This window comes from Oryx dammah, unplaced genomic scaffold, assembly GCF_014754425.2.
Source record: "Oryx dammah isolate SB20612 unplaced genomic scaffold, SCBI_Odam_1.1 HiC_scaffold_25, whole genome shotgun sequence".
NCBI classification, from domain to species: Eukaryota; Metazoa; Chordata; class Mammalia; order Artiodactyla; family Bovidae; genus Oryx; species Oryx dammah.
The window spans coordinates 82,241,610-82,266,535 of NW_024070209.1; the positions used below are offsets into that span (position 1 = coordinate 82,241,610).

Below are 24,926 nucleotides of genomic sequence, written 5' to 3' on the forward strand. Positions count from 1 at the left end.
CTAGATGGACCTTTGTTGGCAAAGTAATGTTTCTGCTTTTGAATATGCTATCTAGGTTGGTCATAACTTTCCTTCCAAGGAGTAAGCGTCTTTTAATTTCATGGCTGCAATCACCATCTGCAGTGATTTTGGAGCCCCAAAAAATAAAGTCTGACACTGTTTCCACTGTTTCTCCATCTGTTTCCCACAAAGTGATGGGACCAGATGCCATGATCTTCATTTTCTGAATGTTGAGCTTTAAGCCAACTTTTTCACTCTCCACTTTCACTTTCATCAAGAGACTTTTTAGTTCCTCTTCACTTTCTGCCATAAAGGTGGTGTCATCTGCATACCTGAGGTTATTGATATTTCTCCCGGCAATCTTGATTCCAGCTTGTGCTTCTTCAAGCCCAGCATTTCTCATGATGTACTCTGCATATAAGTTAAATAATAATCCCTCCATGTCTATTTCTAAAAGATATATTTAAAAGTAACTACCACTACATTACCAATAAAAATGTTAATAGTAAGTCTTTGATATCATCAAATGTCCAGTTAAGGTTTGAAAGACAAAGCAGTTATATTCAGAAGCACTTGTGAAAGTTAGAAAGTGTTGTTAACATCAAGTGATCGCATTTGGTATGCTGGGCAATGGTAGGCTGTGTTATATTTCTGAAATTATTTGTTGTCATGTCAGTTTTTACAATATTATCAAAAAGGGATGACTGGCAGTGTGGAATGGGGGAATGTGATGGGGAAAGCATAATTTTGGATTCTAATCCCAAGCTCCATTAATGGCGACTGTGTGACTTTTGGACATGTTGCATAACACCTTTGGTTTTCAGCTTCCTTTCTGATAAAGTGGAGCTAATTAAAACTCCTTGTAGGATAGTTGAAAGAAAAGTGAAAGTGAAAGTTGCTTAGTCACGTCTGACTCTTATACAGTCCATGGAATTCTCCAGGTAAGAATACTGGAGTGGGTAGCCTTTCCCTCCTCCAGGGGATCTTTCCAACTCAAGGATCAAAACCAGGTCTCCTGCATCGCAGGTGGATTCTTAACCAAATGAGCCACGAGGGAAACCTAGGAATACTGGAGTGGGTAGCCTATCCCTTTACCCTGGATCTTCCTAACCCAGGAATTGAACTGGGGTCTCCTGCTTTGCCGGCAGATTCTTTACCAACTGAGCTATCAGGATAATTATAAACATTAGATTATATAACATATACAATACCTGGGTTTACATAGTTGATACTTAATAGATTTTAACTGTTATGTGTTTATAGCACGATAATAATAATAGAGAAATTTAATGAGCATTACTTTGTGCCTGACATTATGCCAAAGCACTGATTTTTGTATTATTGAATATTTACAACATCCTCTATTCACAAGAACTGATTGTCCTCATTCTCATTTTATCGACACTGGAAATTTGAGATCACAATGGCTTACTACTTAGTACACAGTAAAGCAAGGTTTACAGTCAAGTCTCGGTGGCTCTGGAGACCAAGCTCTTAATATCCCCTACATGTTCCTCTGTGTGGTGTTTGTGGTTGTAGTATATTTGCTTTGAGAGTCTTCTGAGTATAGTTCACTCTATTCATGTAATTTCTAGTTCAGAGTTACATGTTGAATTCCATGTTTTCAGGAAACGCTGCAGAAATACGGTTACCTCTATGATCTGTCTCGGTCAGAAAAAGAGAAAGTTTACAATCAAGCCGTGACCATGTGTTTAGACGGTCAGCCTCTAAGAATGATTCAGCAGCTGCTGGAGGTGGCTGTGGGCCCTCTTGACATCTCACCCAAGGAAATTGTGCAGAGTGCAGTAACAAAAATCGTCTCTGCATTGAGGTAAGCCATAAAATAGTCATCAAGGAAAACCTGAGCTGATATTTTGCCAGTAGAGTGCCTGTTTCACAGTTGTTATGAAGATAAAACATCGTGTACATAGGAGCATTGTATGACTATGAAGTACTTTATAAAAGTAAGAGATTATGATTAGACTTCTCAGTCTCTTGTCTTAAAATATCTTGAGAGTGGAGAACCATGAAAATGCTCCATCAGTGGTCCTGTGTGTAACACGTCAAAGCACTAGCTAATTTCTCAGTTGACCCTCTCCCTCACTCAGATAATTCTTGAAATAAGGGACAAAGGCCAGTGTGGCCAGTGAAGCAAGTCCCTACGTGTCAGACCTGTCATGTAATTTTAGTGTGGGTTTTCAGAGCTTGTCTTTTCAGCAGTGGAAAACCAATTCCCAAAAGTTTCTTTTGAAGTGTACAAGGCAAGGTTAATCACATACTGAAAAAGTTAGACATCTGTTAAGTATATTAGGATGTTATTTACCTGCAATTAATGGCATAAAGCCGACAATTGAGAAATTCTAGCTTCCTGTCAAGAGGCTAGTATCTTTGTAGAAAAGCTTCTGGGGGATTAGGAAAGAGGGGAAAGTTAAGCTAAGAAAATAATGAGGCATCAAGTGCTTTTTGTGAATAATGCAATTAGCCTAAAAGATTTAGTTGTGTTTAATTTATTCTTCTTTTAAGCATTCTTTGTGATTCTGTGTTGCTCTTGAGGAACTTTTTGATTAAAAGCGTGTCAGTTTTCAGCAGCTGCACTGAAATCAAATGAGTCTTTATCAGTTTAATTACCCAACTTTATCCAGTTTTCACCTTAATGCTCTGAGGTATCTGGTAATTTTCTGTATAAGGAAAGAAATAACATAGTGTAACATTTTTTAGAAATCACAAATGTGAAATGAATAAACCTTTATTACATAATGAACTTACTATGTTTTGGTGGTACTGGTGGTTATTAGAGCCACTTTCCACTTTCAGGTGATAACAGATAATTGTTTGCCATCTTTATCTTTTCAATTCTCCTCTGTCCATGGGTTCCCCAGGCAAGAATCCTGGAATGGGTAGCCATTCCCTTCTCCAGGAGTTCTTCCCAACCCAGGAATCAAACTCAGGTCTCCTGTGCTGCAGGCAGATTTTTACTGTCTGAGCTACCAGGGGAAGAACTTTTTGATTTTTGTTATCTTGTATTATTACTTCGAGTTCATATGAATCCACAGAAACAAAAGTCTGAAAAATTAGTGCTTTGAAGAGAATTTAGTTTCATTTGAAAAATTGTACGTTTTCATATAATTAAAATTTGACATGATATTTTTACATTTATAAAATTCTGACATAAATTATACTCCTCTTTTCTTCCGTGTGCCCAGTTCTAGCACTGGGGATTTCATTCTGGTCTAATAAATGTTATAGTTGGTGCACAGAAGACTTTCAATAAAAATGGATTAAATCTTTCAGTAGTGGGAGAAAGGGAACTTTAGTTCATCTGCCTTTTTTCTAAGGAAAGTAAATTGCTATTGACTAGGTCTATGACATTTACCTTTTAGAAGGTTAGTGAATTTAGTAAGCTTATTATGACAAAGGTACGAACATACTAAATCCAGCAGTTGGTTTAAATCATATAACTTAAATTATTCAGAAGACTCATCTAAGACTTCTCTTCCCTCTGCTGCATTTTCAAAATTCCGTAGAATTCCATGCATACACATCTGTAGCGTGGACATCATAGTAGGGCCCATCTCATGGGTGTTGGATTATTAAATGACAGGATGTATGTGAAGCATTTAGCATTGCCTGGTGCCTTGTAAGGGCCATGTGAATATTAATATTGTGGGGAAAACGCCAACTGGAGGATTTAGGTTATATATATTTAATGCTTAAAATAGCTCATATTTTTAATGCCCATTGAGTATTTCTTTGAATTTTTGAATAACAGAATGCAAATAGATTTTCTTTCTCTTTTTCCTTTTTATTTTTTAAACTTCATTTGTTCTGCTACTCTCTTGGTAGGAAAACAAGCCTCTATTAGACTGTGAGCTCCTCAGGGCAGAGGAGGTTTCTTCTCCACATCCTCGGGACACACACAGCACAGGACCTGGTACTTCGCGGGCTGCATGTGCCGTGAGCGGCTGTGAGCTCATGGTGTATGCTCTGCTGAGATCCAGCTGGGCTCATCTGAGTGTCCAGGCCCTGCTGGTTCCGGAGGCTTGAGCCATCCGTCCTGAATCCCTTCCTCTCTCTGTCTCTTCCTTCACAGTGGGGGCAGTGCTGACCTTGGGGGCCCAGCGGACCCACTCCACGTCCTGGAAGGAGTTGTTGCCGCGGTCCATGCCAGTGTGGATGAAGGGTAAGGCTGGAGCGGTTTGCAGGTCTCACTTAATAGCGTTCCTTAGAGTCTTAGAATTACTCTTAATATCTGTGGTTATGAGGCTTCCGCCTCTAAGCGTCTTTTCTAGGTGGCTCTGAAAGAAGAGCTGAGAACTTTTTGGAGATTTGTTCTCTTAGTCCATCAGCTCCAGCAGGACCATCTGCTTCTCAGGCCTCAGAGAGCATGGTCTCTTACTCCTTTCAAGGGCGGCCAAGGAGGAGACACTGCGCTGTGCATCTTAGGAGAGGAGGGGTTCATATCTCCAGGAGGTTTGCTCTACTGATTAAGTATGGGGATTCCTAGAATGTATATGTTTTATTTCGGAAAGCTTAGTATATGTAAGATATGTCTTGTCTGAGGATTAAGAGTGTACCGGCTTTGTAAGTCTAAGAGGTGTGTCTCCAATCCACACACCTGCGTGTGTGTGCGCGTGTGCTGTCCCTTCAGTCGTGTCCAACTCTTTGCAACCCTACTGACTTTAGCCCACTGGGCTCCTCTGTCCATGGGATTCTCCAAGCAGGAATACTGGAGTGGGTTGCCATACCCTGCTCCAGGGGATCTTCCCTACCCAGGATCGAACCCACGTCTCGTATGTTTCCTGCATTGGCAGGCGAGTTCTTTACCACTAGTGCCACCTGGGAATGCTGTTCAGTTGTTAGTAGGAATAACAGCAGCAGCAGCTGAATGACAGTATATTTCCCGGAGTTTATGGAGATCTTTCCTGTGTCTTATATCCATGGCAACCCTGTAAGGCTTTACCCCAATTTTCTTTTTTAATGGAAAATATGATATAATAATGATGAAGCATATTTGAGAAACTGCCTCATAGTTCATTCAATGATATTGTTTTTATTTGCGTATTACCTCCCAGTTATTGTTCAGGTACGGATATATTTTTACATAATTTCAATCAAAATGTATGAACACTTCTATATTCTGTTTTAGTTACTTGCTGTTAGAACTCTTTCCATTTATCTTTGTGGATTTAGTGGTTATGATTTTTGACACCTGTGCGTATTGTTGCCATTAAGGAGAGAAAGACTGGGAGAGAGGAATTGACTTGTCCAGAGTCAGAGGCCTAGGAAACACAGCCAGGACTCCTGTCTGCCCCTGCAGCATAACTGACTGCTTGATGGCCTTTAGAGCATGTCTACACACATAGCTGTGTACCCACAGTGTGAGTGAAAGGACATAGGGTGAACCGTGTGGGTGGGCTGGATAACAGGGCAAACAGGGCCCTCTACCCACTCTGCCATTTGCTTGGCACAGTTTTTCTAAACTCCTTTGCTTGTGGGTCTTTAAATGGTAAGGAAGCCACAGCCATGGCTCACATGGACCTGTTATTTTAAAGACAAATGCCATCATTCTGCATGTTTACCATGTGTCACACTCTGTTCTCAGTTCCAGTTCTGGGTAAGAGGTAACCTCCAGTCTGGAGGAGCTCAGAGTCTTGCAGGGAGACCAGGTTGCTCAGGGCCCTGGTTACCATGCAGTAGCATAGTCAGTGCTGTGCAGAAAACGAGGTGAAGGGAGTGGCTTATTCTGTCCCAGGGAAGTCAGAGCAGGACCCACAAGGGACAGCACTGGACCTGGTCTATGACATCTGAGTCTGTGATAAGGATGATGGAGGTGGATGATGGTAGTTCAGGCTGAGGACACAGCTTAAGCAAGGCAGATGTGGCAGATAGCAGTGCGGACAGAAATGCTGTGTGTCAAATTTCTAGACAGTCCATCGAGCTATCGCCATTCCAGTCGCAGTCCATCAGTCAGCTCTCAACTTGCCACTCCACTGTGCATTGCTCTCAAGTACCCCAACCCGGACCCTGGCCTCACATGATGGAAGGGATCTTAACGGATACTGCCTGAAGCCCCTTCCAAGGGGAATCCCTCAGGCTGGTCCCACAGGGAACATCTTGAAAAGATTAGGAGGCAGTGTTTTTCTTAGTGAATTTCCAGCCGGATAAACAGATATATGTATACAGGATATACAGAAGAATCCAACTCGAGTCTCTTGAATAGAGGACAATTTTCTTTTTAAGCTTCGATTTCCAAAGAGGAAGACACTGGGGAATGGAGAGTCAGAACAAGATCTTTCTTTGCATCCCAGAGATACAGAATAACAGAGGCTCCTTAACAACAACAAAAACAAATTTCAGTGAAAAAAAATTTTTTTTCACTTAGGAAAGAAAAAGAAGAAAGACAAAGTCCTAACTTTTATGTCTGGCAAGGACTTTGTGAATGTGGACAGTTAAATCTGATATTCTTGGCTTCAGTTCCCCTCCCCAAGAGCTTGCCTGCAAGAGTCACAGAGGGGAGTCACAGAAGGGAGTCACTCTCTTTTCTAGGTTGTTCCCAGGGGGCTCTTCAGCGTAACCTGGGGATTTAAGCTCTTTTCAAGTAAGGCTCTTGAAATAGCAGATACAAGGTATTATATATAAAATAGGTAAACAACAAGGACCTACTGAAGCACAGGAAAATATATTCAATATCTTATAATAAATCACAATGGAAAAGAATGTATATGTGTGCATATATTTATTGGGCTTCCCTGATGGCTCAGCAGTAAAGAATCTGCTTGCAATGCAGGATATGTGGGTACAATCCCTGGGTCAGGACGATCTCCAGAGAAGGAAATGGCAACACACTCCAGTATTCTTGCCAGTCAAAAAGGTGGCTTGAAACTCAATATTCAAAAAACTAATATGCATAACATCTAGTCCCATCACTTTATGGCAAATAGATGGGGAAACAGTGGAAATGGTGACAGACTTTGTTTTCTTATGCTCCAAAATCACTGTAGATGGGGAAAGCAGTCTTGGAATTAAAAAATGCTTGCTCCTTGGAAAAAAGCTGTGACAAATCTAGACAGTGTATTAAAAAGCAAAGACATCACTTTGCTGACAAAAGTCCATATAGTCAAAGCTGTGGTTTTTCCAGTAGTCATGTATGGATGTGAGTTAGACCATAAAGAAGGCTGAGCACCGAAAAAATTGATGCTTACGAATTGTGGTGTTGGGGAAGACTGTTAAGAGTCCCTTGGAAGGCAAGGAGATCAAATGAGTCAATTCTGAAGGAAATCACCCTTGAATATTCATTGGCAGGACTGATACTGAAGCTGAAACTCCAATGTCTTGGCCACCTGATGCAAAGAGACAGCTCATTGGAAAAGACTCTGATGCTGGGAAAGATTGAAGACAAAAGGGAAAAAAGGATAGCAGGGGATGAGATAGATAGCATCACCAGCTCAATGGACATGAATTTGAGCAAACTCCAGGAGATAGTGAAGGATAGCAAAGACTGGCATGCTTCATTTCAAGAGCTTGTAGAGTGGGACATGACTCAGTGACTGAAACAAATAATAATTCAGAAGAGTTAGCTATAACTTAGCCACTGAACAACACACACATATGAAGGCAAGGCACAAAAAAGGAAATAAGGCCAAGGCGCAAAGAAGGAGGTGGAAGAGGTGAGAAAAACAGAGAAAAATAATGGCATAAGACCTCACAAAGGTCAGTCCACGGACTCAGGGACACTTGGGAGCTGGTTGGAAATGCAGAATTTGGGACCCTACCCATACCAACCAAGTAAAATCTATATTTTAATAAGATCCCTGGGCAATTCCTAAGCACAGTGGTGTTTGAGAAGCACTCCCTTAACTGTCCATTGCAGGCTGTTTAATATCAGAAGAAGACGAGATACCGTGAGAGAAATTCACAACCTGTCCTTACCTGGGCAACCCCAGACAAACTACAAAGCCTGTCCGACTGTCATTTCCTAATATGAGAAATGGAGATGATGATACTAATGACAGACCAAGTAACGAGAAATGCAAAAGTGCCACTTTATTATTTTTTTAATTGAAATATAGTTGATTTATAGTGCTGTGTTAGTTTCAGGTATACAGCAAAGTGATTCAGACACACACACACAGTTGTTGTTCAGTAGCTAACTTGTGTCCAACTCTTGACAACCCCATGGCCTGCAGCACACCAGGCTCTTCTGTCCTCTGCTATCTCCCAGAATTTGCTCAAATTCGTGTCTACTGAGTCAGTGACACTATCTAATCATCTAATCCTCTACCGCCCCCTTCCTCTTTTGCCTTCAATTTTTCCCAGCATCAAGGTCTTTTCCAGTGAGTCTGTTCTTCCCATCAAATTCCCTGGTGGCTCAGAGGTTAAAGCGTCTGCCTCCAATGCAGGAGACCCGGGTTCTATCCCTGGGTCGGGAAGATCCCTCAGAGAAGGAAATGGCAATCCACTCCAGTATTCTTGCCTGGAGAATCCCATGGACGGAGAAGCCTAGTAGGTTACACCCCATGGGGTCGCAAAGAGTCGGACATGACTGAGCGACTTCACCTCACCTCAACCAAAATATTGGAGCTTCAGCATCAGTCCTTCCAGTGAATATTCAGGATTGATTTCCTTTAGGATTGACTGTTTTGATCTACTTGCCGTGCAAGGGACCGTGAACAGTCTTCTGCACCATAATTCAAAAGTATCAATTCTCCAGCACTCAGCCATTATTGTGATCCAACTCTCAACATCTGTACGTGACTACTGGAAAAACCATAGCTTTGACTATATGGACCTTTGTTGGCAAAATGATGTCTCTGCTTTTAATATGCTGTCTAAATTTCTCAGCTTTTCTTTCAAGGAGCAAGTGTCTTTTAATTTCATGGCTACAGTTAACATCCTCAGTGATTTTGGAGTCCAAGGAAAGAAAATCTGTCACTGCTACCACTTTTTCCTCTTCTCTTTGCCATAAAGTGATGGGACTGGATGCCATGATCTTAGTTTTTTGAATGTTGAGTTTTAAGCCAGCTTTTTCACTCTCCTCTTTGACCTTCATCAAGAGGCTCTTTAGTTCCTCTTCACTTTCTGCCATAAGGGTGGTGTCATCTGCATATCTGAGGTTTTGATGTTTCTTCTGGCAATCTTGATTCCAGCTTGAGCTTCATCCAGCCCAACATTTTGCATGATGTACTGTGAATATAAGTTAAATAAGCAGAGTGACAATATAGAGCCTTCACGTACTCCTTTCCTAATTTGGAACCCGTCTGTTTCATGTCTGGTTCTAATTGTTGCTTCTTGATCTGTATGCAGGTTTCTCAGGAGGCAGGTCAGGTGGTCTGGTATTCCCATCTCTTTCAGAATTTTCCACAGTTTGATGTGATCCACACAGTCAAAGGCTTTAGCATAGTCAGTGAGGCAGATGTAGATGTTTTTCTGGAATTCTCTTGCTTTTTCTGCAATCCAGTGGATGTTGGCAATTTGATCTCTGGTTCCTCTGCCTTTTCTAAATCCAGCTTGAACATCTGGAAGTTCTCAGTTCACATACTGTTGAAGCCTAGCTTGAAGGATTTTGAGTATTATCTTGCTAGCATGTGAAATGAGTGCAGTTGTTTGGTGTTTTGAACATTCTTTGGCAAAGCCCTTCTTTGGGACTGAAATGAAACTAGAATGAAAATTCCAGTTCTGTGGGTACTGCTGAGTTTTCCAAATTTGCTGTCGTATTGAGTACAGCAGTTTATCAGCATCATTTTTGGATTTGAAGTAGCTCAGCTGGAATTTCATCACCTCCATTAACTTTGTAGTAATGCTTCATAAGGCCCCCTTGACTTCACACTCCAAGGTATGTGGCTCTAGGTAAGAGCCATCATGGTTATCTGGGCCTTCATATATCTTTTACAAATTTTCTGACAAATAACTCACAAGCATAAACCAGTATATTGTGTGTGTGCTCAGTTGCTCATTTATGTCCAACTCTGCAACCCCATTGACTGTAAGATTATCCTGGCAAGAACACTGTAGGGGGTTGCCCTTTCCTCCTCCAGATTTATCTTCCCAACCCAAGGATCGAACCCACATCTCCGGTGGCTCCTGCATTGGCAGGCAGATTGTTTACCACCTAGCCGCCTGGGAAGCCTGAACCAGTATATTAGTGACTCTCAAATGGATATACAGAAATAAATCCACTCAGAAAACAGATAATTAATGAGGAATTCCTCTGTGCACCATTCAAAAAGGAAGAAAGATTTCCTTCAAAGCTAGTGAGTATTTTATTAGTCTTTGTTTGCTTAAATTGCTGCTTAATCACAGTACCCGCTTTAGATGTCTTAAAGTTTGATGTATATTGAGCAATGTGAGATCATTCAGACATCACTGAGCTCTTCCGTGTTACCTAGGGACTTCACATTATTTTTCAAGCACACAAAAGACCATAAAAAGCAAAAGCAAAAGAAATAAAGCCCAGTAGAACAAATCGAATCTGATTTCTTCTCACTCTTCATGCTCCAGGAGGCAAAGTGAATCGCCAGATGCTCTCTAAGCACCCACAGTGTATGAGGCCTCCAATCTGCAATATGAACCATGGTCTCCAACAAGGAGGGTGGATCCAGTCTACCACTACAGTGGTTCTCCGGGCCACCTACAGCCATATTTATGACTTCACAGCTGTCATTTCTACCTTGTTACTGTGAGATGTGCCCATGCTTCTATTGATGAATGAACTTCAAGAAGATATTGTGATTGGCATACATTTTAGAGCAGCCCCAAAGATGCTATTAGCATATTTATTTATCAAAAGGCAAGATTTGATACAGAGCCCTGGCTTGAATTCTCTTGAGTCATACATGAAATTAAAAGACTCTTGGCTCCTGTAAGAAGAGCTATGACCAACCTAGACAGCATATTAAAAAGCAGAGACATTACTTTGCCAACAAAGGTCCAGCTAGTCAAATCTATGGTTTTTCCAGTGGTCATATGTGGATGTGAGAGTTGGACTATAAAGAAAGCTTGAGTGCTGAAGAATTGATGCTTTTAAATTGTGATGTTGGAGAAGACTGTTGAGAGTCCCTTGGATTGCAAGGAGATCCAACCAGTCCATCCTAAAGGAAATCAGTCCTGAATATTAACTGGAGGAACTAATGCTGAAGCTCCAATACCTTGGCCACCTGATGCAAAGAACTGACTCATTTGAAATAAACCCTGATGCTAGAAAGATTGAAGGCGGCAGGAGAAATAGACGACAGAGGATCAGATGGTTGGATGGCATTACCTACTTGATGGACACGAATTTGAGTCAAATCCAGGAGTTGATGATGGACAGGGAAGCTTGGAGTTCTGCCGTCTGTGGGGTCGCAGAATAGGAGACAACTGAGTGACCGAACTGAACTGAGTTGATTATACAGCAAATTCCCATTTGCTTTCTGTTTTACATACAGTAGTGTAAAGGTATCCATGCTATCCTCTCCATTCATCCCACCCTCTCCTTCCTTCCCCGACTCCCGTGTCCATCAGTCTGTTCTGTATGCCTGTATTTCTGTTAGAAAGAAAGTGGAGTCACTCATTCGTGTCCAACTCTTTACGACCCTGTGGGCTGTAGCCTACCAGGTTCCTCTGTCCATGGGCTTTTCCAGGCAATAGTACTGAAGTGGACTGCCATTTCCTTCTCCAGGGGATCTTCCCAACCCAGGGATCGAACCCTGGTTTCCCGCATTGTGGACGGACGCTTTACCATCTGAGCCATGTCTCTGTTGCTGCCTTGCTATTTGGTATTTGGTTCATCAGTACCATCTTTCTAGAGGTTCAGGAAGGAGGGGACATATCTTTACCTATGACTGATTCATGGTGAGGTATGTCAAAAATCAACACAATATTGTAAAGCAATTATCCTTCAATTAAAAATGAATTTATAAAACATTAAGATTTGAGATTGGAATTGTGTGCACACCACAGTTACTGCCTTTGCAGCCATTTTTCCTTCACTGTAACTTGGTTATGATAATCGTTTGGAGAAAGCCACACGTCTTACACTACCGCAATGGCATTAGCACATGATGCACTCAGTAGTTTTGGGTTCCGTCCTGGTTCTCTGCCAGGGGCCCCAGTTGTTTCCGGGGAGCTGATGCATAGAGGACATTGTCCTGGGACAGGTCCAGCTCTGTGTGTAGTGAGGAATGTGTACACGGTGTGTGGATCAGTCCCTTAATGAGTTGAGAGCTTCCTAGAATATGAGTGTTCATGTCTCACTGTTCACTCACTCACATTTACCTGCTGCCCCACCCCACCCACCTGTCCTGTCCCTCCTTCTCTCTCAGTTTACATATCAGTTCTCAAACTCATTTCCTACAGACACCTGGCAGGTAATGAAAATGAACAAGGTGACTGGGCTTCAGGGCAGGGAGGAGGTGGTGGAGGCCAAGAGGAACTTGAGAGCAGAGCTCAAGAGGCCTTATCTAAGGCAGGCAGCTTCCATTGAGCCCTCATCTTCCAGCGTTTAAAGAGGCGCTAGATTGTTCAGAGAGTAGATCCTAAGAGATCTCATCACAAGGAAAAAACCTTTTCCTTTTTTTTTTTTCTGTTTTTTTTTGGGGGGGGTTATCTATATGAGATGATAGATTATCAATAAACTTACTAAGGTAGTCTTCACAGTATATGTAAGTCAAACCCCTATGCTGTAATCCTTATACTTAGTGCTGCATATCAATTATAATCTCAGGAAAATGAGAGAAAAGGTCTTCATTGTGTAAAATTTAAAAATTTTGACACATTGATATGTACTATACATACCAATACAAAAATTTGGCTGCTGGCTTATGCCTTCAGTATAGAAGATTAGGCAGAGTGAACTTCTGCTCCCTTCAGGCATTCCACATCTATGGCATTTATGTCTACAGGCAGTCATAAAGGTTTATGTTTGTCCTGTTTGCATGCAGTCTTTGCTTCCCCCATTCTTAAATTTAAGAGCAATAATTTTATTCTGTGTAGTGCATCATGACATATAAAGTGCTTTTCGTATTTACTGTCTGTTTTAATGTACCATCACCGTTTAAGTTCAAGGTTGGGTTATTTTCATATGGTTGTGCCATGCAAAATCTTCAAGCTCTTTTACAAAGGATCATCTTATTAATATTCTCAAAATCTGTCTTTTCTCTTTGATTCAGTAATTGCCTTTGTTTCGTTGGCATTTCTCTTCCATTCCTCTGTAGTTCCGGAATATCCCCTCATGCTACCTTGCACAATAGAACATCACGTTCGCAAATTAATCATTCGCTGAACCTATTTTGGTTGCCATTGTTGCTGCTGCTGTTCTTTTCTGTTAATAGAACATCTTGTATATTTCAGTAGACTCCTTATCTTTTGGGCCAGAAGGGATTGTATGAATGTGTGTGTGTGTTTCCTTTAGTAGTTATTTTTTTAAAAAATAGTATACTAAATTACCCTGTGTAGTATAACCTCTCTCCTGTCCCCAAAATCCTCATTATAGGGAAAGAGGTAGAAGCAAATGTCTGTGTATTTGCAATGAAACTAGGAGAGATTTTTCTCTGTTATTTATTTTATATCTTCTTAAAATCATTTGTATAACTTTTATAATAAGGTAAAAGTGTTTTGAAATCATGTTCTCTTTTTATTCCTAAGCTCATTAAACCCTCCCCTTGCCTTCATAAATGACTATAAAACTGGAATCATTTTCCTTCCCATTCTGTTCTTTTTACATTATGAAAGTCGTAATTGGTTATTTTCTCCCCACCTGCTTATCTTGAAAAATTTCAAACCCACAGAAAAGTTGCAAAGATTGAAAAATAATGACTATATTCTCTTCCCCTTGACTCACCAATTGTTAACATTTTATCACAATTCTTACATTCTGTTTTTCTCTCTCTACCTCTGTATATGTGCGTGTGTATTTGCACCATTTCAAGGGTGACGACAAATTTTAAAAACTCACATTTTATTTAAAATGTAGACTATTTTACAGCTAAAATCTTTAGGAGATAGTATCTAGTTGATGTCCTGGACAGCTCTTCTTACAGAGCTGCCCTTTGGTTCTGTGTAGTCTCATTGAGCACAAATATTTGCAGTATATGGGCTTCCCAGCTGACACAGTGGTAAAGAATCCATCTGCAATGCAGGAGATGCAAGAGACATAGGGGTTCAATCCTTGACTTGGGATGATCCTCTGGAGTAGAAATGGCAACCCACTTCAGTATTCTTGCCTGGAAAATTCCATGGATAGAGGAAACTGGTGGGCTTAAGTCCACAGGGTCACCAGGTTGGACACGACTGAGCTACTGATTGCATGCACATGTGTGCACACACCCACACACACATATTCACAGTATATAGCCAAGGTCATCTAGAACATGGTACTTCTAGAACATAATATTTCTGTTTTAGGAATGAGTTCTCATAATTTCATTATGTATTTGAACTATCAACCAAAGTTAGAGCAGTTTTCTCCAAAATGTCAAGTGCTGTCAACTGAACTGAACTTACTGAACAGTAAGTTCTTAGGTAAAAGAAATCTAAATCTAATGACTTGGAAAATGCTATGATAATAATCTGTATGTCACATATTGCCACAGTGTTCTGGAATTCACCTCCATTTGGTTCCATAGTATTGCATAGTCATTGACAAGGCAGTGATAGTCCAGGTTCAGATACTGACTGTACTACTTACTGAGTGGGGGCTTCTCTGGCAGCTCAGTGGTAAAAGAATCTGCCTACCCATGCAAGAGCTGCAGGTTCAATCCCTGGGTCTGGAAGATCCCCTGGAGAAGGAATGGTAACCAATTCCTGGGAAATCCTTACCTGGGAAATCCCATGGTCAGAGGAGTGTGACTAGCTACAGTCCATAGGGTCAAAAAAGATTCGGACAGGAATTAACGACTAAAAAACAACAACTTACTATTTGCTCATGAACAAGTTATGAAACCTCTCTGTGGTTGTTCCTTCATCTGCAAACTGGAGATGATAACAGAATACATGAAAAAAAAAAATAGTGACGGTGAAGTGATGTAACTCATAGCACACAATAAGCTTTCATATTATCATTAACAGTTTTCATTCCTGTTCACCACATGCAGATCTTGTGTGATTTTTGTAACTTCCATCTGGTCTTCATGACTCCAGCTTCCTCCTATTCTAGCCCATCCTACCTGCCCCTCCACTTGGCCCTTGGGTGACAGGGTCAAAATACCAGCTTCTTACTATGTGAAATTGGCTTGGACTCAAGGCCAAAAATGTGTTTTAGTCTTCTTTTCTCCCAAGTTAAACTTAATTTGACCCCTGCAGGCTTCACCAAAAGGGCCTGAGCATGCCCCAGTCTGCACACCTCTGTAAGCACTAACGTGATCACAGTACTTTACTGCTCAGAGACCCTCTGTCTTCCCATTCCACACCAAGTAAGACCAGAGTCCTCAGTAATCATCACTGCCACTAACTGAACTTCTTAGTTATGTGCCAGATAATATATTTTCTGCTTTATTATTTCATTTTGTGTATTTGATTCTCAAACCACTCTGCTGAGTAAAGGGTTATTATCCATCTACAATTTACAAATAAGAAACCAAGGCTCAGCAACATGAAGCAATTTCCTGGTCAGCATTGCACTGTTGGGAAGCAGTCAATCGGGCACTGAGTCTGGGCTGACAGCTGCAAAGTCTGTCCTTTCAGAGTATGAAGCTGCACCTCCTTTTCAGCCTGTGTGTGAGCTCTGGTTATCCAGGTCAGGAGACCTGTCTTCCCTCTGCACTCTCCTCTGATTTACCCCCAGACATCTGTGCTTTTATCGCTCCCTGAACATGCTGTGTCCTTTGAAATTTTTGTCTGTTTTTTTTCCTTGCTGTTCTCTTTACCTGGATTATGTTTCCCCCCTTTTTTTCCATTCATGTAGCCTTCCATTTGTCCTTTATGATCCTGTTCAGAGGCCACGTCCTCTGGGAGGCCTTCCCTGATTCTACCCACTTTTCTTCCCAAAAAGTTGTTCCGATTTATATTATATTAGTAGTGTGTAGACGGAGAAGGCAATGGCACCCCACTCCAGTACTCTTGCCTGGAAAATCCCATGGACGGAGGAGCCTGGTAGGCTGCAGTCCATGGGGTCGCTAAGAGTCAGACACGACTGAGCGACTTCACTTTCACTTTTCACTTTCATGCATTGGAGAAGGAAATGGCAACCCACTCCAGTGTTCTTGCCTGGAGAATCCCAGGGATGGGGGAGCCTGGTGGGCTGCCGTCTGTGGGGTTGCACAGAGTCGGACATGACTGAAGCAACTTAGCAGCAGCAGCAGCAGCAGTAATTTGTAGAATAGTCATTTGTGATGTCTTTCTGTTTCCTTGTATTATTAGTTTTTTTAAGGACCAGATCATACAGTTTTTCATCCCTGAACATCAGGTACTTTGATGGTGCTGATAATAAAATGATAATGATTATTTGGACAATGGTTATTGTTCATTAAATCCCTCTTTTGTGTCACATACAGTACTGGGTGCTTCGTATGCATTGTCTTGGTTTCACAGACTCCAAGAGACACACTTTCAGGATCTTTGTCTACTTAACTATAAAGTGAGAATGAGGACATTCATAATTTTTTATTGAGAGTTGTTAGGAAAGGATGGAGCCAGGATTCACAGGGCTGTCAAATTCCAAAATGATACCCTTTTCCACCACACAGTGCTGTCTGCTTTGCACATAGTAGATAGACAGGAAATACTGGTGGCATTCTTTTGCACCCCCAGCTTTGCCATTTCTGGTACGTGTTAAGAAGGACACTCAAAGGCAAAACTAACAAATATCTTTGTACATGTTGGAAATGCTTAAGCCAGTTTGTCCATGGCATTTTGTAACATATTTTAGTTCAATATACAAATAACCAACTTTATTTTTTAGCTTAAATTGCCATAAAATTGTATTGGCAAGTATAGAATGCACACTGAGAGAAATATTCAGTGGTATTACAGAATTTTATTCTTCTCAGAAGTTTAAAAAAAATTTTCCTGTGGTCTTGTTAGTTCATGGAATTTGGAGCTTGGTGTAGATGATTTATTGCTGGAAGCCTCATAAGGATTTGGTTATTATAAAATCTGTATAATTCAGTGCTTTTCCATGGATCTCTAGGGCCTTGTGGGAGTGAGGCTTCTATGTGAGCAAACTCTCAAGAGTCATTGAAAGTAATTCATCGACATCATCATCAAATAAGTTGTTTTCCTGAGATGGTCCATTTGGGGATTATAAGCAAAGAGCTTCTAGTACTGGATAGAAAGTTGTTCACATGTCCCCGCCTTCTCTGAATCCTTTTAAACTTACTAGTTGTCTAATAACCGTACATTTATATTTTATCTTTAGGGTAGTATAAAATTTGATGCTCTAACTCCTTATTGGAGAAGGAAGTGGCAACCCACTCCAGTGTTCTTGCCTGGAGAATCCCAGGGATGGGGGAGCCTGGTTGGCTGCCGTCTATGGGGTCGCACAGAGTCAGACACGACTGAAGCGACTTAGCAGCAGCAGCAACCCCTTATTGGAGCTTCCCTCATAGCTCAGTCAGTCGAGAATCTGCCTGCAATGCAGGAGACCTGGGTTTTATTCCTGGGTCAGGAAGATCTTCTGGAGAAGGAGATGGCAACCCACTCCAGTATTCTTGCCTAGAGAATCCTATAGACAGAGGAACCTAGCAGACTACAGTCCATGGGGTCGCAAGACTTGGACATGACTTAGTGACTAAACCACCACTAACCCCTTATTGAAACACAGAAAAATAGTAGAAAAGAACATAGACTTTGGATAGATGTACCAGTATAGATGTTAGTGGGCATATGCTGTCACTTCCATGAAGCCTTCTTCCTTATCTATAAAAATGGAATTTACATGTATAACATGAGGGCTCTAGTTAACAATATAATGTATATTTGAAAGTTACTAAGAGAGTCAATCTTAAAAGTTACCATCTTAAAAAAAGTTATATCTATATCAAGTTATGGATGTTAACTGAGCTTATTGTAATTATTTTGCAGTATATATACATATGAAATCATTCTGTACTTAAACTGCATAGTTACTGTCAACTAGTAATATTTAATATAAAATTACTGAATGATACCCAGCACTATCAGTATCATTAGTAGAAATAGGTCATACTTCTTTTTTTTTCCTTTGAATTCAAGGTTTTAACTAGTTGGTGGGATAAGCCATCCATGAAAATTGTATTATAAGAGTTATTTTGTTTGCCAAGACTAAAATAATGATATTTCAATCAAAAAAAAATTTGTTTTCCAAATGCTTTAAGTGGTTATCCAAGACTCTGGCCAGCCCCCTTCCATGTGAACTATTATCAGTTGAGACAGTTATCACTCTAAAGCAGTGCTCTAATGTAAACTCTTTGAGGAATCCTTAATTTCCCCCATTGAATTAGTTGTCAATTCACATCAATAAAAAGAAAGTCTTTTAAGCCTTGGGTACTGGATGGGCAATGGGCCTACTTCTACACAGAATTTTACAATAAGCTGTACTTCTTAATGGCTTCCCTGATAACTCAGTTGGTAAAGAATCTGCCTGCAACGCAGGAGACCCTGGTTCGATTCCTGGGTTAGGAAGATCCGCTGGAGAAGGGATAGACAACCCACTCCAGCATTCTTGGGCTTCCCTTGTGGCTCAGCTGGTAAAGAATCCCCCTGCAATGTGGGAGACCTGGGTTTGATCCCTGGTTGGGAAGAAGGGAAAGGCTACCCCCTCCAGTATTCTGACCTGGATAATTCCATGGACTGTACAGGTCATGAGGTCCCAAAGAGTCGGACACAGTTGAGCTTTACTTAAGAAATGAAGTGTCTAAGAACATATTATTTTTTCTCTGCTCTATGTAACTCATTTTAATATGATACTGTTTAAAAATCACATGCATTTTACATCATTTTTAAATACCTAATATGGTTTGCTTTAAGCCATTTCAAACCTACATTTTTCCTCTCAGCAGGAAAAAAAACCCAGCAAAGTGTCTAGATCCGTCACCACGTTTGATTACTGGAATTAGAAACCACTGAGTCTTTTTCTTTTTTAATATAACCCTTGTTTTGCAGAGAAGAGCTGGTGTCCTCCGAGGACCTGCTGGAGTGGCTGCGGCCTTTCTGTGCCAACGACGCCTGGCCCGTGCGGCCCCGCATTCACATGCTGCAGATTCTGGGACAGTCGTTTCACCTGACTGAGGAGGATGGCAAGCTCCTCGTGTTCTTTAGAACAGAGGCCATCCTCAAAGCCACCTGGCCCCAGAGACAGGTGAGGGTGCATCTGATGGTCATGTCCTGATTCCTCTAAACCTCCTTCCAGTGAATAATCAGCTTGTTAATGCAGTCTTCCCACTGTGTTCATCAGTACAGCTATGTAGCGGTTAAATATGTGCAACACAGTTTGTTTTTACTTTTCCATATGTTTGAATATACAGAGTAGATGATGCCTCAGTCACCTGACATGTATATATAATTTTTCTCTTCATAGGATACAGTCAGGGTTTTTCACAGTATCGATTAATTAGGGCAGCTCGCCCTTTCCCTGGAGAGATACAGATCTAAGTGGTAATGCAGTGTGCAGTTCAGCTCATTCATTTTGTCATGCCCTGCCCAGGCACGGAAATGCCCTCTCTCCTATATGTAGACATTCACAATGTAGCAGAGACATAAGATCTTGGTTTCTTCATTTCCTCCTACAAGGCTCACTCAGTCCATCACCTCTCTGGATCCTTCCCTGACCGTTTCAAACTTAACTGAACTTTGAACTCCACACATTTGATCTATTTTTATTTTTATTATTACTTCTGCTACTTAAAGTTTTGTCTTCCCATTACCTGAAAACTCAGAAACCCTGGAGGATATACTTACCATTTTTCAAAGCCCTCTGAGAATGCCGTGCACACATTCAGAGCTTAAATGCTTGTTGACTAAGTGAAAATGCTAATTCCTAAATCAAAGAAATACGGTGGCTGTTGAATTTTGGCTTAGATTCTAAACTGATGCGTCCTGAAGATATTGTATCTAAGAGTCAGCACTTAACCAAGTGCTTTAGCTTGTAGACTATAGGCTAATAAAAGTTAGAAAGTAAGACTTGCTTTCTAATCTGCAAAAGAGCTTCCTGGAAGTCTGACTCCAACCCATTTTACCTTCTCATTTTAAAACTTTGCCTTTTAATTTCTGTTAGTATCCTTATTACTTCAGTTAAAGAGCAGTGAACCTCCTTTTTTTTTTTTTAAAAAGAACCAAATATTAAAAATATCTCAAGACTGATCTCAGGACATCTCCTGAATTACCTTCTACATTCTTATTTCCCTCTGTGAGAGAAATAGGTAAATACTATCTATTCTTCAGAGTTAGAGAATTTGAGATTCAAAAAAGATGGATTTATTGAATATTCTCTAATCCTGCCACATTGCTGAAACAGTATATTAAAGCCACTAATATCTGAATGATACTCTGAAGCATCATGACCGTATCAAATTATTTAGTCTTAAAATTTTGCTTTGAATTGCATTAAGAGACCACTAACAGGCTTCCTCAGGAGCAGTCTGTGAACAGAAGTGCACTGGGCCGTGACCGACACTCCAGGCCCCTGGTGCAGTGGATGTTAGAAGTGTGTGTGTTTTCAGCAGACCCGAAGGTTCTCGTAGCATTTCTGAGGTTAAGCAACAAACTAGGTCATGTTATTTTCGCCAAGTGGAACCTTAGGTTCCATCTTATCCTGAAACAAATGAACGCTCTTACTGTTAGGCATTTTTCTGACAGACCCTCCATTTTTCAAGTTCTCACCCTTTTTTCAATTTTCTCTTCCTTGATGGCTGGAGCCTGGCAGGACAATGAAGCCTGTTTCTCTCGAGCCTCACTTCATGTCACATCAGATCCATGCGCCAGAAATATTATGAAACAGCGTGGAAACCAGGAAAGGGGGAAAATACCCATTTCATCTATCATCTTGAAACATTGGAACATGCACTCTAATTTGGCTCTAAACACTTCAGAAGTCATATAAGTATACCCACTGCTTTTATGCTTTCCTCAACGTTCCAGTTATATTCATAGAACAAGTTGCAACTTTCATATGACTTGTGTCTCCACCCTCCCTCTACCATTGTTTACAATCTTGGAGAAGATTCTTACACTATGAGCCGTGGCTGCTTGGTATGTGAAATGGAGCCTTGAATCAGAGGAGACAGAGGATGCCTTGCTCGCCTCTGTCATTTCTTTGACATGTGTTAAACTCTTGTTTTCATCCCCATTTCCCAAACACCTAGAAGACCCCAAACTGTTGTTTGCACGGGCTCTCGTTTTCTTAATTTCTCCCTATCTCCGTCTCCATTCTCCAAGGCAATATTAAGGAGAGAGAGATTCTTACAGAGCAAAGATAAGAACAGATAATGACACTGCAATGTTCAATTACCAGAAAATGTGGGACTGCTACCTTCACCGTGGCTGGTAATCCTCTTAGGCAGACTTTGCATACATCAAAGAGGGGCTTAATATTTAATTATTCTTGAGGTGCCCAAAGTAGTGGCCCCACAAATCAACGTGTTGCCAGGAAACCAGCCAGCTCCTGCAAAATTCAATACACAGTCTGTGTAGCCTGCTACCTCACTGGTTCTCAGAGAGACAACGATTTCTACTTTTCTAATGATTAGTTAACAGAATTAAAAATTCAGAGGCCCTCAATTTTCAACAGCATGAGAGGCCTTCCTTTTCACCCCAGAAATGTGCCCCAGCATGGAGGGCAACAGGGAGGCAGAAGGAGGGGAGGGAGAAGCTTAACAGGGGGAGGGGGAGAATGGACTGTGTTAACTCTCTTGGTACAAATTGTCCTGAGTTTTTCAGGTTTTGTAATTTTCTAGTTAACTGGTGCATGAAAAATATGGGTCAAAATACTGATGTTTCCTTAAAAAATTCCATATCCCATCACCTCAATTTTTTTTTCTGGTTTTATGTAAAAAAAAAAAAAAAATCACCTAAAAAAAGAACATTGTAAAATTTCAGTCTGAATTTGTGGTTATAAGTGATCAACAGAAAAATGAGTTTAAGACAATTGTCATCCTCATTACAAATTCATGTATACATGGAAGGACATATTAGTCCTTCTGGTCAGAGGCCAACTTGGTGACATTTGCTGAAACATAAACAAAATACTCATTTTTTGTCAGAGCTCAGACAAAGATCAATAGGAAGGAAGAATTATGTGTGCAAAGGTTTTAGTTCCATACAAAAGATTTACTGTAACCTTAAGTGTCTTCAAAGCTAGGACTCATTGTCATAAATAATTCTCTTAATCAAACATAGGATATCATTTGATATTAAAAATATGTATTCACATAAGTGTATCTCTAAGAGGCGTGAAATCACAGTCCTAGAACTAGAAGACATGTTTGAAAGCACCCTTATTCAAGAGTCATATTTAATAGAGAAGGATGTCCAGAAATGAAGAAGTCACGTCCTCAGATTTTAGCATAAATATCAGCATTTCCAAAATGACTACATCAGGTCACAACCTATTTTGTGAGATTTTTTTTTTTTCTCTTCTAATCACTTACCATTATCTGCTAACTTCCTCCTGCTTATCTGCCTGTCTATTATGTGATGTCTTTTTTCTTCCATTAGAATACAAATTCCATGAGAACAGGGAACCTACAGACAGTAAATATTTGTTTTATTAATGAATATTAAATCTTAAAAGCCCTGTCCAAGGTCACTTTTAAAGTGGCAAGGCCGGGAATCCTGACATTCAGTCCAATGTTCTTGCTATGAATGATGATTAGACCATGCTGCTGCACCCTTATATGCAAATAAAATGATCTGCTTGGAATAATGGAAGTGTTTCCTTGCAGAGTGGCCTGGTGCTTTTAGATTGAAACTATTTTGTATTAATTTGCCATATTTTGCTGACAGTGATTTCTGATCAGCCAGTTGCTTCTCATGTGGAAGCAAATAAATCCTAAGCATGTTTGTCCAGATAGGAGTGAGAGATCACAATGTGCCCTTTTCCCTAAAATGACTAAAGTTGAGCAAGCATCTGTATTGTTGGGTTCTGCAGATGTTTGGAGACCTTAAGAAGGTCCCTCCTTACGAATAACAGGTTCTTCCTCTTAATTTCACCCTCTGGTCACTGGGATCCTTGGGGAAGAAGAAGGGACTGTGGCATGTCTCCTAAAGTGCACATCACTGCATCTCAGCTTTAAAACCACCTTGCAAAGTAGTTACCATTTGCTCCGGTTTAGATGAAATCACGTGAAATCATGTGACTTAGAAGATGAGGTCACATGAGCTACCCAGCTTGTGAGCAATAGATCCTTGTGGTCCGGAAGCCTGTGTACTATTCTTCTTCCTATTTGCCAGGGGGATACATTGAACAGTAACATTTGTGTTGTGTTTTATTGTTACTGTGTTGTTCCTTTCTCTTCCCACACAGTCACTCTATGTGGATAGAATGTGATTAAGTGTGAAGAATCAGGAGTTTGATTCAGAGCACAGAAAGCATTGCTTCATCTTTTTAGCGTTTTTCACTCTCTTAGTACACCGCATTGTGTATGTTAACTGCTGCTAGCTAAAATTCTGAAAAATGCCATGACTACTAACTATCGTTTGAACCGAACATCATGTGAAAAATTCATCGGAAAGTCTCCAAACATAGACTGTGCACCATTCACTGTGCTATGCTCTGGAGATAGACAAAGCAAGTAGTATGAAAAACATTTAGGCTTTTCACCATGTAGACCTGCTTTCCAGTCTCAGCTTCATCACTCAGTAGCTCTGTGGCCTTGGAACAGTTACTGACCCTCTTACAGCCTCAGTTTCCTCGTGTGTAAAATGGGAATAATAGATAAATGCTGTGAGAGTTAAATGAATCATTCATGCAAAGCTCCTACTCCCGTCCAGGTAGGTAAATCCTGTTGGTGTGAAGGCTCCAATCCGGTGGAGAATGTAGATTTGTAAACAAAGCTAATACCCTGTGTGCATAGGTGCTATGATAGAAGTCTGCACAGTGCGTGGGGCTCAGGAGGACAGGTCGCTGTCCTGTCTGGGGGCAGGAAGACTGCTCTAAGGAGAGGATTCTTGATCTGAACTCAGCACAGCTGGGTGTATGGTCTGGAGGCAAGAGGTGCATACTCAGTGACTGCTTGGGTACAGAAATGAGACACAAACCCAGTGTCCCTCCAATTTCTGCTGAAATTACCAGGGAGGAAATGATGCTCTGTAATTAGCTGGGAAACACAGGAGAAATCCTGTGGATTATGGAGAAAGACTCCAAATTCAGGGCTATGTCAGTAGTATGTTTTAATTCTCAACAGCACTTTCTTTTCTGGGATGGGGGTGAGATAGGGCATCCTGTTTATCCTGTCACACAGGCAGACTCATGTGGGTCTGAGTTCACCAGCAACCACCTCCTGGGAAGTAGACTTGAGTTTAGTAATCACGACTGGATGGGATGGCTTTCATTCCATCTCAGGGCAGCCTTCTCCTGGGGTCAGCTCAGGTCCCAGTTGGCATAATTTGTAGTGGGACAGTTTACAGCCAAGTGTCCTTTGCTTAGACATGTTATGGCCTAAGTGGTTGTGCTCCTAATGGGTTTCGCCGCGGTCGTCTCTTCATCCTTCCAGTGGGTTAGAAGGAAAAGTGGAGGGAAAAGGCAGAAAAATACAAATGTTGGAATATTGGAGGGTGGTAGGGATATGAGGTCGCCGGACATAACTTGTTATTTTTTTTGACTTTTCATTGACTTATTGAAAAAATTATGTAAATTTTACAAAAAATTTTACATACTTCTCATGCAGCTTCACCAAATACTACCATCTCAGATGACCACAGCTAACACTGATGCAATACCTTGCCTAATTTACGCGTCATTCAGATTTTGTCGGCCATCCCACTTGGTCCGCATCCCGTGCAGGTCACACGCTGCACTTAGTGCCATGTCTCCTTAGTGT

General features: G+C 40.9%; 1 protein-coding gene across 1 annotated transcript in view; it reads left to right on the forward strand.

Moving 5' to 3' along the window:
• The window catches only part of NBAS (NBAS subunit of NRZ tethering complex), a 331,331-nt gene that overhangs the window by 272,911 nt on the left and 33,494 nt on the right, over positions 1 to 24,926 (forward strand). Inside the window, exons 46-48 of the mRNA XM_040225023.1 lie at positions 1,629 to 1,831; positions 4,091 to 4,180; positions 19,054 to 19,249. Of these exons, the coding sequence (XP_040080957.1) occupies positions 1,629 to 1,831; positions 4,091 to 4,180; positions 19,054 to 19,249 (489 nt within the window). The remainder of the gene's footprint in view (positions 1 to 1,628; positions 1,832 to 4,090; positions 4,181 to 19,053; positions 19,250 to 24,926) is intronic.